Source organism: Rhinoraja longicauda, chromosome 42, assembly GCF_053455715.1.
Source record: "Rhinoraja longicauda isolate Sanriku21f chromosome 42, sRhiLon1.1, whole genome shotgun sequence".
In the NCBI taxonomy this organism is placed as follows: Eukaryota; Metazoa; Chordata; class Chondrichthyes; order Rajiformes; family Arhynchobatidae; genus Rhinoraja; species Rhinoraja longicauda.
The window spans coordinates 11,029,811-11,048,284 of record NC_135994.1 but is presented as its reverse complement, the minus strand read 5'-3'; the positions used below and the strand labels follow the sequence as shown (position 1 = coordinate 11,048,284).

Genomic DNA, 18,474 nt, shown 5'->3' with positions numbered 1-18,474 from the left:
GATCATGGCTGATCACTCTCAATCAGTACCCCGTTCCTGCCTTCTCCCCATACCCCCTCACTCCGCTATCCTTAAGAGCTCTATCCAGCTCTCTCTTGAAAGCATCCAACGAACTGGCTTCCACTGCCTTCTGAGGCAGAGAATTCCACACCTTCACCACTCTCTGACTGAAAAAGTTCTTCCTCATCTCCGTTCTAAATGGCCTACCCCTTATTCTTAAACTGTGGCCCCTTGTTCTGGACTCCCCCAACATTGGGAACATGTTTCCTGCCTCTAATGTGTCCAATCCCCTAATTATCTTATATGTTTCAATAAGATCCCCCCTCATCCTTCTAAATTCCAGTGTATACAAGCCCAATCGCTCCAGCCTTTCAAGCACATTCTGCACAGAATTGTGTTTGCAATTGCCCACTACAATCAATTCCATACAAACAGTATGAAATCCCTACAAGAAATATTACCAACAACCTCAAATACATAAAAGAACAGTGTAACCCTGGAGGAGAGATACTGGTTTCTTAGAACTAACTGTCTTAAACAACACGTACGACTAACCAGTAAATGCTTCCCATATAAATTGCATAAAACGTTCAGCAGAAAACAGATCATTCATCCCAGCAGGTCTATGCTGGTGTTCAGCTTCCACAGAAGCCTCTTCTTAATTTTCATCTGATCGCATCAAATCCTTCTATTCCCTTCTCCCTCACTTCCCCCAAAAAGCACCCATATGCTATTTGCCACAATTACTCTATGTGTTGGTGAACAACAGAATATCAAAACATTTTGAATGTAGAACAAGTTAGTAAGCCACGGTAGTCTATTGATTATGGTAGTTGACAAGCAACCCAGAATAATGGGTTCATATCGTATTGTGGCAAATGGGGACAATTAATTGAAATAATTTGTGGGCATCATTAATTGTATAATTTGTCAAAATAATATGTAACATTAAATAATTGTGGGATTGCTGCAAATATGCAAGTGTTTACTAAGTTTACCATCTCAATCCAGTCTGGTCTATGTATAACTTCAGCTCTACACTGCTCTTAATGCTCAAACATACTGTATATCAAATATTACCATGTGTGCATTGCCTACATTCCCAAGGACACATTTTAAATGTTCAAACACATTTAGAGGTACAGAAGGAATAGTCTGACTTCATAGCTTCTGGCATGCCCACAAAATCTCAATTCAAAAGAACATAAATATATCTCGTACTTCTGTTCTAATTATATGTTTAAGGTGTAATAAAAAGAAACAAATGGAATCTGAGCAGACTGTGCAGCAAGGTATTAACCCTCTACAGGTTTAAACCGAGTGGTATCCATGGCTCAATGCAAGCCCTCAAAGGTAATATTCATTAGCATCAGCAATGTTATAACAACTGAAACAGGTGCTGAAACTCAATATGCATCCACTGTATGTTACGTCCACAAAATACTTTTTGTATGCAGTTACAGAGTACCTATTCTCCATTAGAGGATTTTCCTGATGCAAAGATACACCTTATGACCAACATTCTTCCAAAAGTTACTTACTGTTCCACAAACTTTAACATCATGTAGACGGCCCCATTCATCTTCATGGCTGTCGACCATCATGGCAGTGTCGTCTTCATCCAGTCCCCATTCTGCCTGCAAGTCAATGCGAACTTCTTCTCCAAGAGAGTGCATTCCAACTGCCGGGAACAACCCATCCGGCGACATGGCCATTACGACAGAACCTACCTAGACACGTGCAAAAATAGAAAGGTTCATTCTCTCATATAGACACACAATGCTAAAAACGCTATTTACATTCGGGGAAAATGGTAATTACCCAGTATTTAACTGAAGACTCGTGTAATTTAAAACATAAAAACAGGTGTATTTCACGACTGATCTATACCTCAAATCCTTTATCTATCTTTAATCCATTATGGATACCATGGTAAGGAAACCTAGGTTAATTAAGGGCTATAGAAAATGCTTGATAGTATCCCACAAATATTCCCAAGATAAGAACAGCAGACTAAATAAAGGTCAAGAGAGCTTAAATGGCACATGTACTGGCAACGGAACAACAACATTCTTATTTGTTGCAGTTTTACAACCTGCTATTCCCAGAATTTATCTCCCAGTTGACCTGCTGTGTACTTACAGCAATTTATTTTAACTTAAGTCTGAAGAAGGGTCTCGACCCGAAACGTCACCCATTCCTTCTCTCCTGAGATGCTGCCTGACCTGCTGAGTTACTCCAGCATTTTGTGAATACCTTCAATTTGTACCAGCATCTGCAGTTATTTTCTTACATTAACTTTGTGAGTGTTTCTGTGACCCTCGCTATGTAATGTTTCATGGCATCGGGCCCTCTATGCCAACATTGTAAAATATCATGATGATAAAAAGTGCATATGTCCTCAAATGCACACATGGTACCAGGAGAAAAGAGAGGACCTGATCCAAGAACAATGAATATTCGACAATACAGTGGACTTTAATGGCAGACCAGTGGCCAAGGAACTGATCACCACTATCTTTTCCAAACTCCTTTCGTTTGAATTGCATTTACCATTGCAACTCTTCATTAAACATTTGTTGGGAGTGTGGTGGCCAGAATATCAGGGGCATCTTCAACCTAATTGCTGCACACTGCGAGAAGCACAAAATAAATAGATGTGCAATGGATGGACTTCACAGATTCACCCTTATTGAGTTTACACCAAATAAATGTATATACATGGGAAGAACTAATTTAACTTGCATTGATGTCTGTAATGAACTGGGGATGATACTGTGTAAAGTGAAGGTTAAATATCCAATCAATCATGATCCAGAAGTTTTAATTGAACTTTGTCAATCTCAAATTTGAAATTATAATTTGGCCGCCCAAGTCGAAATGAAACCTCTGCAACGTAAAACTAATCCCCAATGAGTGAGATCTTATATTCAAATTCTTATTTCTCATGACATAGAAGGCCACCATTCAGCCCATTGAGTCTATTCTGGCTTTCTCAGCACACCCATCGGTCACTTTGACACTTCATTCATAGCAATGGTCCAGCATTTAGTTTAGGTTAGAGATACAGCACGGAAACAGGCCCTTCGGCCCACCGAGTCTGCACCGACCAGCGATCCCCGCACACTAACCCTATCCTACACACACCAGGGACAATTTTTACATTTATACCAAGCCAATTAACCGACAAACCTGTACATCTTTGGAGTGTGGGAGGAAACCGAAGTTCACGGAGAAAACCCACGCGGTCACAGGGAGAATGTGTAAACTCCATACAGACAAGCAGCCATAGTCGGGATGGAACCCAGGTCTCGGCAGTGTAAGCGCGGTAAGGCAGCAACTCTACATCTACGCCACCTTGCCGCCCATTATTGGACAGAAACATAGCATCAAAGATGCTGCATCTGTGTTTCTTTGCAAAACAGTTCTACAATATAATTCCACAATCACTCTTCTCGCTTTCTTTCTTTCCACCTCTACAATCAGTCTGAAGAAGAGTCCTATGTTACCTATCTTTGTTCTCCAGGGATGCTGCCTGATTGGCTGAGTCGCTCCAGAATTTTGTGTTTTTCCTACACAATGTAAGAGCAACTTTGATTTTGTTTTATATATAAGGTGGGTAGTTTGAAAAAAAAACTTTCATGTGTCACTGACAATTACAGGAGAAATGGTCAGAAATTACCTTTAGGAATTAAAAAAAATAAAAATCAGAATAGTGTGTAAATAAAAACATGAGCCAACAAAATGGAAAGCATGAAACCTTTCATAGCCATAGAAGTGGTGTGTGGTAGAATGGTAGGCCATGAATGGTATGGCCACGAGCTCAATGCCTGAATGGTCATTGAGACATTGGACCCAATGTCTAAATGTACAAATGGTAGGCTGTGATCTCAATGTCTGAGGTTTCTTGCTAAGGCTGACAGAAGAAGACATTGAAAAGCCTGCGGAAGAGGCACATGCTGCCTACACCAGAGGGCTCAGTGAGTCCAGTAATAACAAAGGCGATGGCTGCACTGACCACAACACTGAGCAACATAGAGCAGGTCAGATGAGCCAGATCACTGCCACGTAACCTCACTAGGGAGGCAATCTTGCAACTGTGCCATTTGCTGCAGGCACATCTTGTCAATAACTGGGAGTAATTTATGGCGGAGGTAGATTACATAAGTGTCTTGAACGTTTATGCGACTTGATCCTTTAAAACTGTCTTGTGTAAATCTGTCAGTTGACCTAATGGGCAGTGCACTGGTGTATGGACTGAACATGCTATGATGGGAACATTGACAGTTTTACTGCAATACATGAAATATACATCCACACCTCTTTTCCATTTCTTGTGAAAAACACAGTTGCCATTCCTCTGTCAAAGGATTCTGTCTGGACACCACACCCAATTCGATCACCTGCAAAACACTTTGGCCCAAACTGCTGGCCCACACCATTTCCATTAAACAACCTACAAAGTGAAAACAAAATAAGCAGGTCATTAAAATGGATCCCTGTAGGATTCATCGTCAGAAGTCACAACTCCACTTTCCACACTTTGCTTACAATTGTTGCACATAAGCTGGGCTCATTAAAGATCAGCTTGAAAATTACACAAATCAGTACATTTTAGAAAAAACACAGGCAAAGGAATAAAAAAAGATTCATACAAGTACAAGAGACAATGAGTTGGGGGAAGGAGAAGCAGAGAGAAGGTACTGCTCCATCTTTTACTTAATTATTTTCCGCCTGTTTAGATCCTCCTGCACCATGCCATTTCCAGCAGGCAGGGAAATTGGTCACCCGACTCCTGAGCATCACCACAACATGATCAGTTGCTCTGAACCACAATAACTCTACGACTTTAAGACTGCGCCAATGATGGCGTACCCAAATCCAAGACAACAAACAGAAGGCTGGAAGAACTCAGCAGGTTAGGCAACATCTGTGGAGACAAAAGGTGTAAGTTGATGTTTCGGGTCGAGACCCTGCATCAGGAGTGAGAATGAAGAGAAAAGATCGCCAATCTAAGGTCAGACTCATAAGGAATAGGAGTAGAATACGGCCATTCGGCCGATTAAGTCTACTCCGCCATTCAATCATGCCTGATCTATCTCTCCCTCGTAACCCCATTCTCCTGCCTTCTCCCCGTAACGTCTGACAACTGTACTAATCAAGAATCTATCTATCTCTGTCTTAAAAATATCCAGACTTGGCCCCCACAGCCATCTGTGGCAAAGAATTCCACAGATTCACTTCCCTCTGACTGGGGGGGCGAGGCGAGCGGGGGGGGGGGGGGGGGGGGGGGCGAGCTGCAACAATGCAGGAGAGGTTGGGCCCAACTTGGTCTAGTGTATTTATAAAATCTCTTGGGATTATCCTTAATGCTATCTGCCAAAGCTATCTCCTGTCCCCTTTTTGCCTTTCTGATTTTGTTTTTTAGCTTGCTCCTTAGTTCCTGAAACACCTCCAGGGATGCACTTGATCCCTGCTGCCTATACCTGTTCCATGCCTCCTTCTTACTCTTGACCAAAGTCTCCATTTCCTTCGTCATCCAAGGGATGTTGTTCTTCCTATTTGTGTATGGTCTCTCTGAGGCAATGGAGAAGGCCAAGGACAGGCAGGGTGGGAAGGAGAGTTAAAATGACATGCAAAATAAATGACATAATGACATGCAATATAAATAAAGATACAAAATAAAAATCCATTCACACTGTCCCAAACATTCCATCACAATTTTTCTTCCATAATACTCACTTGCCATCATCTGCATGGTAAGCAACAGAATGTGGAAGCCATCCTGGTTGGTGATCCAGCTTGTAGTACTGCGGGACTAATCCGACTGCAATTGTCCCTCTCACACCAGTATCCATTATACACACCTACAAAGGGAAAGGTAAAACAATCAGATTCCATTAATAAACTGCCATCATTGTGTACAGCAGAATTCCTAATATCTTCCAATCTATTGAAATGATTTAAGCCCTAGTCGAGTATCAATGTGTAAAGTCACATTGTTAAGAACCAGAACAAGAAATTCTGCATTTACAACCTCAAATATCAGTGGAAATAACCAATGCAATCTCAAGTGGAAAGGGGTATGGTCACATATAGTTAAATTAAATGAAGGATTGTATTTGAATCGGACCTGGTAGCTGCAAGATTTAAATTGTATTGTTGAAGTTTATTTGAATGTAGGGAGAAACAGAGCAGGTTGAGGAGGTTAAAAGGAAGTACCACAACTCAGGAATGTGTCACAACGTTCAAGTAGATGGAAAGAAGGAAGGAGAAAGAGGTATGGAATAAAAATGCATCACCAACAAGAATCAACAGCATGTAAATTCAGGAAATAGATTAAAGAGGATCTCCATGGAGATTTAGATAGCATCAAGTAAGTTACCAACGGAGAGATTTACGGCAAAGATTTTGGTCCATGACTGTCCAATTGTGGATGATAGTGAATATTAAACAGGTAACAGGAGCTCCAAGAATAGCCGTATCCAACAAACTCCATACGGACAGCACCCGAGGTCAGGATCGAACCCATGTCTGTGCCACTGTGGACACAGCCAAGCCTATGGGACCATGCAATATCCTGAGTTGTAGTACTGTAGACTCCAGAATTAGCCACAATACTGGCCAAATTGCTCCAGTACAGTTACAACACATCACGGTGGCGCGGCGGTAGAATTGCTGCCTCACAGTGCCAGAGACCCAGGTTCAATCCTGACTACCGGTGCTGTCTGTATCAAGTTTGTACGTTCGCCCCCTGACCTCGTGGGTTTTCTCTGGGTGCTCCGGTTTCCTCCCACATTGCAAAGACATATAGGTTTGCAGGTTAATTGGCTTTGGTAAAATTATAAAGTGTCCCTAGTTACATTATATGCCAAAACATCACAAATTCAGGGATGATCAAGTGGCTAGTATTGGGGGTACGTGGAGAAGAGACACACAGCGACAATCAGTTCCTCCATCCGCCAACATCCTAAGTGCCTTTTGCCATGCCCTTACTGATTGGCTGATTGGCAGCTTTTCAGATCATACTACAGATCAAACTACAGACGTGACTGAGCAAAAATTATTTTAGCCTGAAGAGAGAGTGTAAAAGTCTACTGAACCTTCTTCAGTACGTTATCCACTTCTGGACATAAGGAGATATAACCCATAAGGGTTCACCCTGACCTTGGAGACTTGTAAATATCATTCTTTGCTCTTAGCATTTTTGTAACCCAGATAAAAAATCCTTTATTTTTTTTAAGATGCAGAAAGGCAGATTGGAGATCTTCCTGATGGATTTAAGATATTCAAGGAATTAGATTAACTATGTCCCAATGAAACATTCAATATTAACAGCAGTTCCAATGCAAAAGCAAAATCTAACTGAATGGTGCCAGAACAACAATCTTGTTCTCAACATCAACAAGACTAAGGAGCTGATTGTTGCCTACAGCAGGGAAAAGCTGAGGGCCAGCTTCATCAACAGGATGGCATGGAGACAGTCAACAGCTTCAAGTTCCTGGGCGTGCATATCTCTGAAGATCTGTCCTGGGCCTGGTGCAATCACATCAAGAGCTCATCAATACCTCTACTTCCTTGGAAGATTGGGGAGATCTGCTATACTGAACTTCTACAGGTGTACAAGTAGTGAACACACTGACTGCTTTGCATCATGGTCTAGTTTACCATCTCGTATGCCCAGGAGCGAAGGAGATTGCAGAGTGATGGGCACTGCCCGGTCCATCAGGTACTGATCTCCCCACCATCAAAGAGATCTGGAGGAGGTGGTATCTTAAATAAGCAACCAATATCATTCAAGACCCACACCAACCTGCCTCTTATCCCACTCCTACCATCAGGAAGAAGGTACAAGAGCCTGAAAACTGTGACTGCCAGGTTCAAGAATAGCTTCTTCCCAGCAACCATCAGATTCTTGAACACTACACAACACGAACATCAGTAACTATGACCTTTGTTTAGTTGCACTGTGGACTCCGTTTTTTGCACGGGTATAACGGTTATTAATTTATCGAATTTTTTGATTATATATTATCCGCGTGTATTAAATTTATTTTCTTGTTAAGCTGCAAGAAAAAGCTGGCTAATATTAAACAGCCTAGAAGGTACATGGGTTGATGAGGTAAAATAGAATGTTTTCACACATATGAAGAGAAGCACGTGAAAATTGTAAGGCAGTCTGGATGAAATTTTGACAGCCAAGTAGGACTTAAGACTAAGTGGACCTGATAATTCCCAACTCCTGGATCATTCTATATTAATAAGCAACTACGGATATACAAAGGAGCTAGGAAAAAAGATTACTTTGCGAATGAATTGATTTCACAAATTTTACAGTTTAACCAGTCTCATGGGGTTCCCTATGATGTCTTTGGAAGTCAGGAAGAAATTTTACAAAATAGTTTTCCGGGTATTGATTCCTTTTATCTCTGATGTTATTTGTTTCCTCTGCGGATAAAATGTCACTGACGTCTGCATTGGCTAATGAAGAATGATGGGTTTATTGAATTTTTCTCAGCTTGCTAAATGTCTAGTTAGTTCAATAGCAGCACTCATTTTGGTGAGATGTTTTTTGGCTTCATTCTAACTTCAGAAACCTGACCTCATAATTAAAGGTAGACACAAAATGTTGGAGTAACTCAGTGGGTCAGGCAGGCAGCATCTCGGGAGAGACGGAATAGGTGACGTTTCGGGTCGAGGCCCTTCTTCAGACTGATGTCAGGGGAGGGGGCGGGACAAAAATAGGATGTAGTAGGAGACAGGAAGACTACTGGGAGAACTGGGATGGGGGAGGGGAAAGAGAGGGACAGAGGAACTATCTGAAGTTAGAGAAGTCAATGTTCATACTGCTGGGGTGTAAACTGCCCAAGCGAAATATGAGGTGCTGTTCCTCCAATTTGCGCTGGGCCTCACTACAATGGAGGAGGCCCAGGACAAAAAGGTCAGATTGGGAATGGGAGGGGGAGTTGAAGTGCTGAGCCACCGGGAGATCAGGTTGGTTAAGGCGGACCGAGCAGAGGTGTTGAGCAAAACGATCGCCGAGCATGCGCTTGGTCTCGCCGATGTAGAGAAGTTGACATCTGAAATAGCGGATACAATAGAGGAGGTTAGAGGAGGTGCAGGTGAACCTCTGCCTCACTTCAACACAAGCCCAAAGGCGAGCTGCATTGCAACAGGTGCTGTCCTTTAGATTTGATGTTAAACCAAGGCCCCCTCTACCCATCAGAACCCATGGCAAAATACAATAGGCAGAATAAAGTTTCCCAGGTAACCTGGCTGTTGATGAAAATCAAACAGAAATATAGAAAATAGGAGCAGATATAGGCCAATTATGCCCTTAGAGACCACTCCATCATTCAAGATGATTATGGATCACCCAAATTCAACACCCTGTTCCAGTTTTCTCCCTCCTCATATCTCTCAATCCTGATAGCCCCAAGAACAATATCTAATTCCTTCTTTAATATGTTTAATTATTTGGCTTCAACTGCTTTCTGTGGTGGAGAATTCCATAGGTTGACTATTATCTGATAGAATAAATTTTTCCTCAACCCAGTTTTAAGTGGCTTGCCCCTTACCCTTAGACCGTGACCAATGGCCGTCTGGAACATCCTTCCTGCATCTTATCTGTCCAATCCTCTGAGAATCTTGCAGGTTTCTGCAAGATCCCCTCATTTTTCTCAAACTCAAGTAAACGTTAGACTAATTGACCAAATCTCTCTTCACACATCAATCCTACAATCCATCTTTAATTTATTATAAATTAATAAAATAGATTAAATGGTAATTTATCCAATTTGCTATTTGTGGGACTTCTCTGGTTACAGAACAGTATAAATACCTGCAATTCTTTTACCCTGTCATGTATAAACACCTCAAGAGAGCATTCAAATGAACCTTTATATTAAAATTTAAATCCGAGCAATTCAACTCTTAGCAAATTGAATGTTTATTGCTCCTACTTGAATGGAATAAATAAAACCTCAAATGCCACTTACTGACAATTACTCTATTAAAATAAATAAAAGGAAATATTAATTAGATTCTAGATCAAGGTAGAAGCAATTTTGTGTGTTCATTAGAACCGCCATGTCTTTGCCTCTGCAAATGTAATCTTGACTAAAGCACAACCCACACCTGCTCAAAGACATAAATGCTTCACTATTTTTGGCGCAGTCGTCAGCAATTTAAGAACAACTAATTACATAAATAAGAACCTGTTTAAGATAGCGACTGCAGTAGATGATAATAAAAATCACCTGGAGCAACTAGCAAGGATTTCACTTGATTAATCTCCTTGTTTTGATTGGTGACACACTGGCTTCAATCATTTTGCTTTAAAACGGTGTATGGAAAGCATATCATTGCACACCACATGTAGCTCATTTAAATTCACATACCTCAAAATAATTGTTCTCCTTTGTCAAAGGACGAGGAGCCACGTAACAACCAACTTCATCCGAGTTTCCATGGTAACTAAAAAAAAATCAAAAGTAATAGCCACAAATATTGCTTGAATTTGTTCTAAATTAAATTATGTGAACATGTTGCACCTCATTCAGCTCATGCACTTCCGCATACAATGAAAGTTGTCCACTAAATCACGTTGGTGAATTTAACTATGATGGTCACCAATGTGGGAGTCGCTCACTCTTGCACCCCTCAGTAATCAAGTCCTTTGGCTCACCAGTTTATTCCAACACATGCAAATATGGAGGTACAGAATGACTTGCAGACCACAATTTACACAATGATTATAACCTAATCATGATTACGTTGAACTGCAACATCCAATTCTAAGGATACAGATCAGAGATCAGAATGTCCTTGATTACCAAGGACCTGTCTCACCGCGGTCAATCCCCCTTCTCCCCTCTGGCAAGAGGTACAGAAGTGTGAAAACACATAACTCCAGATTTAGGGACAGTTTCTTCCCAGCTGTTAACAGGCAACTGAACCGTCCTCCCACCAACTAGAGTGCGGTTCTGGCATCCCATCTACCTCATTGGGGACCACTGAACTATCTTTTAATGGACTTTATCTTGCACTAAATTTTATACCCTTTATCCTGTATCTGTACACTGTGGACAGCTTGATTGTAATCATAAAAAGTCTTTATGCTGACTGGATAGCATGCAACAAAAAAGCTTTTCACTGTACCTCGGTACACGTAATAATAATATTCAGAGATGAGAATCCTGCCCAATGGTGTCCTGATAATAAAGCATCCCTTTCATTCAACCAGTCACATTCCTTCATGGATCATTTACACAGACAATAGTTACAGGCATAGGCCATTTGGCCCTTCGAGCCAGCACCGCCATTCAATGTGATCATGGCTGATCATCCACAATCAGTACCCCGTTCCTGCCTTCTCCCCATATCCCTGGAATCCGCTAGCCCTAAGAGCTCTATCTAACTCTCTTTTGACTGCATCCAGTGAATTGGCCTCCACTGCCTTCTGAGACGGAGAATTCCACAGATTCACAACTCTCTGGGTGAAAACGTTTTTTCCTCATCTCAGTTCTAAATGGCCTACCCCTTATTCTTAAACTGTGGCCCCTGGCTCTGGACTCCCCCAACATCGGGAACATGTTTCCTGCCTCTAGCGTGTCCAATCCCTTAATAATTTTAAATGTTTCAATAAGATCCCCTCTCATCCTTCTAAATTCCAGTGTATACAAGCCCAGTTGCTACATTCTTTCATCAAATGACAGTCCCACCATCCCGGGAATTAACCTCGTGAACCAACGCTGCACTCCCTCAATAGCAAGAATGTCCTTCCTCAAATTAGTACCCATCTGGACCAAGGGTTGAGATTTTGGATTGGAGAAAGGCTAATTTTGAGGAGATGAGAAAGGATTTAAAAGGAGTGAAATGGGACATTTTGTTTTATGAAAAGGATATAATAGAGAAATGGAGGATATTTAAAGGTGAAATTTTGAGAGTACAGAGTCTTTATGTCCCTGTTCGGTGGAAAGGAAAGAATAATAATTTGAAAGAGCCATGGTTTTCCAGGGAAATTGGACACTTGGTTCGGAAAAAGAGGGAGATATACAATAAATATAAGCGGCAGGGAGTAAATGAGGTTCTTGAGGAATATAAAGAATGTAAAAGGAATCTTAAGAAGGAAATTAGAAAAGCGAAAAAAAGATATGAGGTTGCTTTGGCAAATAAAGTAAAAGTAAACCCCAAGGGGTTCTACAGATATGTCAATAGCAAAAGGATAGCGAGGGATAAAATTGGTCCATTAGAGAGTCAGAGTGGACAGCTATGTGCTGAGCCGGAAGAAATGGGGGAGATATTAAACAATTTATTTTCTTCGGTATTCACCGAGGTGAAGGATATTGAATTATGTGAGGTAAGCGAAACAAGTAGAGTAGTGATGGAAATTATGAGGATTAAAGAAGAGGAGGTACGGACACTTTTGAAAAATATAAAAGTGGATAAGTCTCCAGGTCCTGATAGAATATTCCCTAGGACATCGAGGGAAGTTAGTGCAGAAATAGCAGGGGCTATGACGGAAATATTTCAAACGTCATTAGAAACGGGGATGGTGCCGGAAGATTGGCGCATTGCGCATGTTGTGCCTTTGTTTAAAAAAGGTTCTAAAAGTAAACCTAGCAATTATAGACCTGTTAGTTTGACGTCTGTGGTGGGAAAATTAATGGAAAAGATACTTAGGGACAATATATATAATCACATGGATAATCAAGGCCTGATTAGAAACAGTCAACATGGATTTGTGCCTGGAAGGTCATGTTTGACTAATCTTCTTGAATTTTTTGAAGAGGTTACCAGGGAAATTGATAAGGCCAAGGCTGTGGATGTTGTCTATATGGGCTTTAGTAAGGCATTTGACAAGGTTCCACATGGAAGGTTGATTAAGAAGGTTAAATCGTTGGGTATTAATAGTGAGGTTGCAAGATGGATTCAACAATGGCTGAATGGGAGATACCAGAGGGTAATGGTTGACAACTGTATGTCAGGTTGGAGGCCAGTGTCTAGTGGAGTGCCCCAAGGATCTGTGTTGGGTCCACTGTTGTTTGTCATTTACATTAATGATCTGGATGATGGTGTGGCAAATTGGATTAGTAAGTATGCAGATGATACTAAGATAGGTGGTGTAGTTAATAATGAAGTAGATTTTCAAAGTCTACAGAGAGACTTGGGCCTTTTGGAAGGGTGGGCTGAAAGATGGCAGATGGAGTTTAATGCTGATAAGTGTGAGGTGCTGCATTTTGGTAGGACAAATCAAAATAGGACATACAGGGTAAATGGCAGGGAATTGAGGAATGCAGTGGAACAGAGGGATCTGGGAATAACTGTGCATTGTTCCCTGAAGGTGGAATCTCATGTGGATAGGGTGGTGAAGAAGGCGTTTGGTATGCTTGCCTTTATAAATCAGAGCATCGAATATAGAAGTTGGGATGTAATGTTAAAATTGTACAGGGCATTGGTGAGGCCGAATCTGGAGTATGGTGTGCAGTTCTGGTCGCCAAATTATAGGAAGGATGTCGACAAAATGGAGAGGGTACAGAGGAGATTTACTAGAATGTTGCCTGGGTTTCAGCACTTAAGCTACAGAGAGAGGTTGAACAGGTTGGGTCTTTATTCTTTGGAGCGTAGAAGGTTGAGGGGGGACTTGATAGAGGTTTTAAAAGTTTTAAGAGGGACGGACAGAGTTGACGTGGGTAGGCTTTTCCCTTTGAGAGTGGGGAAGATTCCAACAAGGGGACATAACTTCAGAATTAAGGGACAAAAGTTTAGGGGTAACATGAGGGGTAACTTCTTTACTCAGAGGGTGGTGGCTGTGTGGAATGAGCTTCCGGTGGAAGTGGTGGAGGCAGGCTCGATTTTATTATTTAAGAGTAAATTGGATAGGTATATGGATGGGAGGGGATTGGAGGGTTATGGTCTGAGAGCAGGTAGATGAGACTAGGTCAGAGAAAGTGGTCGGCGTGGACTGGTAGGGCCGAACGGGCCTGTTTCCGTGCTGTAATTGTTATATGGTTATATGGTTATATATCAGGTTTGTTATTATTTGTTGTTTGGTGTCTTTCTGTGTTCCGAAAATCATTATCTCTACTCACATTCTTACAGCGGTTAATTGCTTTAGGAACAAGCTTGAGACCCCCTTTATATCATAGGAAACTCTAACTGGAGTTTACAGTCATTTAGTCTTTCAAAGCCGAATGGCTCAATCACAAAAACCAGATCCGACTTGTTTAATAGGAGAAGGACAGTTTTGTCCTTTTTACAATGTTTTACCAGCTGCATCAACGTGTCCCAAGTACCATTACAATGCACTCCCACAATCATTCATTTCCAATCACCTAGGAGCCAACGAGACAACGTAAATAAATGTATTTGCAGCATCCACCAGTTTTAAGAATGGGCCATCAGCTTTTCACACCCTCAGGTAGTTCAATGACTTTCATAATAGGGTGTGTTGCTATTTCACAGGTATCGAACCTAGATAGCAGATAAGGGCAGGGCTGCCCTAACTAACGGGCAAAATCTCCGTTTACTGTAGTACTGATGAGAACTTAATGAAAGTCTTGGAACTTTCAGGCTCAATTTTGCGGGTCTCTGAATGAAAACAGCAGATGTAGAGGAGACGCCCAGCAGCCAATTAGGTCTGCTCTGCTATTCGACATAATCATTGCAGATCTGAGCTTTGGCCTCAACTCCATTTTCCTGCCTGATTCCTAGAACCCTGGAATGCACAATATTGTAAAAGACTTTGCTACCTCAGCATTGAATATACAGCACATACCAGAGCATCCACAGTTATTTGTGAAGAGAATGCCAAAATATCACAAACTTCAATGGAAATCCCACCCTCACCTCAGACTTAAAAGGCTGACTCCTTGCCCTGATCCTCTGGTCCATATACATGCTCAAAGAAACATCCTGACAGCACCTGCTCTGACAAGCATGTTCTTGCATATTGAGATATGAGATACCTCTCATCATTCTAAATTCCAGAGTATGCAGGCCTTTTCTGCTCAGTCCTTCCTCAAGACACAGAACAGTACAGCCTGGGAACAGGCCCTTCGGCCCACAACGGTGCCAAATGTGATGCCAGGTTAAACTAATCTCCTTTGCCTGCACTTAATTCACATCCCTCCTTATCCACATGCCAATCTAAAAGCCTCAAATGCCACTATGGTTTTCAGGCACCCACCACTTTGTGCAAAGCCTTGCCCCCACATCTCTTTTAAACATTGTCCCTCTCACCTTAAAGCTACACCCTCTAGTCTTTGACAGTTGTACCCTGGCAAAAAGGTTCTGACTGTCTACCCTATCCCCTCAGCCTCTGGCACTTCAGAGGAAAATATGGGAGATAATACGATCCGGTAACCACGACAAAACAACCCAAGTTTTCCTTATAGCTAATACCCTCTAATCCAGGCAATGTTCTGGTAAATTTCTTATGCACCCTCTCCAAAACCTCAACATCCTTCCTGTAAAGGAATGAGCAGAACTCCACGCAATACTCCAAATGCATCCCAGCCAAAGTCGTATAAAGCTGCAACATGACTTCCTGACTCTTTCTCCTCATATACTCAATGCCTCGAACTATGAAGGCAAGCATACCATCTATACGCCTCTTTCACCCTCTATTTACCTGTGTTGCCACTTTCAGGGAGCTGCGGACTTGGACCCCAAGATCCCTCTGCACATCAAGGCTGAAAAGGCAACCCATTCATCTTCAGCATCTTTATTATAAAACGTCCACAGCAATCATATGTTTAACTAAATACTGACAAACATTGTTCTCAGTACTTCAGATGTTATCTCATCTACTTTAGCAAGGCTCCCTTAGGCTTAGATTCCATTTGGTTTCTTAATTACTTGCTCTACTTTGCATACTAACCTTTTGTACGTTTTTCAGTGGTAAAGAAAGCAAACTCAATGCGAGCATTTATTTCAAGAGGGCTTGCATACAAAAACAATGTTGAGGCTCTACAGGGCGCTGGTAAGGCCGCATTTGGAATATTGTGAGCAATTTTGGGCACCATATCTGAGGAAGGATGTGCTGGCTCTGGAAAGGGTCCAGAGGAGGTTTACAAGAATGATCCCAGGAATGAGTGGGTTAACCTATGATGAGCGTTAGTCAGCACTGGGCATGTACTCGCTGGAGTTTCGAAGAATGAAGGGGGGACCTCATTGAAACTAACATAATAGTGAAAGGCTTGGATAGAGTGGATGTGGAGAGGATGTTTCCACTAGTGGGAGAGTCTAGGACTATAGGTCATAGCCTCAGAATTAAAGGACGTTCTTTTAGGAAGGCGATGAGGAGAAATTTCTTTAGTCAGAGGGTGCTGAATCTGTGGAATTCTTTGCCACAGAAGGCTGTAGAGGCCAAATCAGTGGATATTTTTAAGGCAGAGAGAGATAGATTCTTGATTAGTACAGGCCTCAGAGGTTATGGGGAGAAGGGAGAATGGGGTAAGGAGGGAGAGGTAGATCAGCCATGATTGAATGGTGGAGTAGACTTTATGGGCAGAATGGTCTAATTCTACTCCTATCACTTATGATCTCCTGATATTTGTGAACACTAACACTAAAATACTCAGATTTTCTATTCAACCCACTAAATTGGATAAACTAATATTTCCCTCTTTATGCTACATCTGTCCTAATTTTGCTCATTCTATATTCCTCTGCAGATTTTGTATTCTACTCACAACTCACTTTTCCACCTACCTACGTAGCAGCAGAAATGCTGGATCAATTTCCACTTGATCCCTTCATCTCCGTCATTAATATAGATGGCGATCCCTGGCACCCCTGCTAGTTACAGCTTGCCAACACGACAATGACGTGTTTAAACCTATTTTGCTTTCTTTCTATTAATAAAGGTAGTCCCGAGGACAAATTCATGGAATGCATTTAAGACAGTTTCCAAGAACTACATGTTGTGGACCAATGAGGAAACAGGCTATTTCACATCTGTTCTTGTATGTTTAAGGCAAGATTATTATATGGGTATACGCTAACATAGAACCCGTAAATATTTTTTACCTTGTACTGCAACCTTTTATCTAAAGACTTCTTAAGAGCATTACACGTCTTTCCCTTCTATCTAATACCCTAACTTTAGCATCCACAGACACATCATATTTCTGGCACAGACCTTACTTCACTGAGAATTATTAGATAGAAACAAAGAACTGCATATGCTGGTTAATGCACAAAATGACACAAAGCCCTGAAATGTCACCTATCCATGTTCTTCAGAGATGTGTAGGAAAGAACTGCAGATGCTGGTTTAAAGCAAAGATAGACACAAAAAGCTGGAGTAACTCAGCAGGTCAAACAGCATCTCTGGAATAAAGGAATACGTGATGTGACGTTTCGGGTCGAGACCCTTCTTCAGACTGAGAGTCAGGGGAAAGGGAAACGAGAGATATAGACGGTGATGTAGAGAGATATAGAACACATGAATTAAAGATATGCAAAATAGTAACGATGATAATGGAAACAGACCAGTTAGCTGTGTGCTAGGTGAGAATGAGTAGAGAGATGCTGCCTGACCCGCTGAGTTACTTCAGCACTTTGTGTCGTTTTGAGAATTGAATATTTCCTTAAATGCCTACCTCTGCTATTTTACCTTCAAACTTTTAATTTAAATTTCTCAAACAACCTTACCCTTCATACCTATATAACTGCCTTTATTGAAGATTCTAAACTTGTTCCAAACTATCACTTTAAAATTGAGATTCTTTTAATACGAGATTACTAATTAACCCTGTCTCATTGCACAACCAGATCTAAACAAGCCTGTTCCCTAGTTGGTTCCACAATATGCATTTGGAAGAAAACTGTCTCAATAAATTCCATGAATTCATCCTCAGGTCTACCTTTACTAATTTAATTTCCCTGGTCTTTATGAAGGTTAAATTCACCAATGATTATTGCATTACCTTTTCTTTTAATCAAGACCTTTACTTCCTAATTGTCACTCTGCCAAATAGTAGATACTAATAGGTGACCCATCAGCTATTCCCACCAGTGTTTTCTGCCCCTTGTTATTTCTTATCTTCATCCAAATAGTTTCGATCAAGCCAAGAGGCTTTCTCATTTCAATGCTAATGTCATCATTTATTATCAAAGCTACCCCTGCTCCTCCTCTTCCATTCTGCCTATTTTTTTGAAATGTTAAGTTCTCAGAAACATTTGGTTCAGCCTTCATCACATCTCTATAATGACAAGATCAAACCCACTTATTTGTGTCGGTGTGTTAATTGTAATTTTTTTTTCTCCCCAGTTTAACCCTATTGGCTATGAATTTAGGAAAATAACTGCAGATACTGGTACAAATCGAAGGTATCACAAAATGCTGGAGTAACTCAGTGGGTCAGGCAGCATCTCAGGAGAGAAGGAATGGGTGATGTTTCGAGTCGAGACCATTCTTCAGAATGATGTCAGGGGAGGGGGCGGGACAAAGATAGGATGTAGTTG

The 18,474-nt window shown here is 41.3% G+C and overlaps 1 protein-coding gene across 7 annotated transcripts in view; it reads right to left on the bottom strand.

Annotated features, from left to right (window-relative positions):
• The window catches only part of spryd3 (SPRY domain containing 3), a 231,416-nt gene that overhangs the window by 203,274 nt on the left and 9,668 nt on the right, over positions 1 to 18,474 (bottom strand). For all 7 annotated transcript variants that reach the window (XM_078431330.1, XM_078431331.1, XM_078431329.1 and 4 more), the window contains exons 3-6: positions 10,401 to 10,476; positions 5,743 to 5,867; positions 4,321 to 4,456; positions 1,542 to 1,730 (exon numbers count right to left, since the gene is read on the bottom strand). In XM_078431330.1, the coding sequence (XP_078287456.1) occupies positions 1,542 to 1,730; positions 4,321 to 4,456; positions 5,743 to 5,867; positions 10,401 to 10,476 (526 nt within the window). The remainder of the gene's footprint in view (positions 1 to 1,541; positions 1,731 to 4,320; positions 4,457 to 5,742; positions 5,868 to 10,400; positions 10,477 to 18,474) is intronic.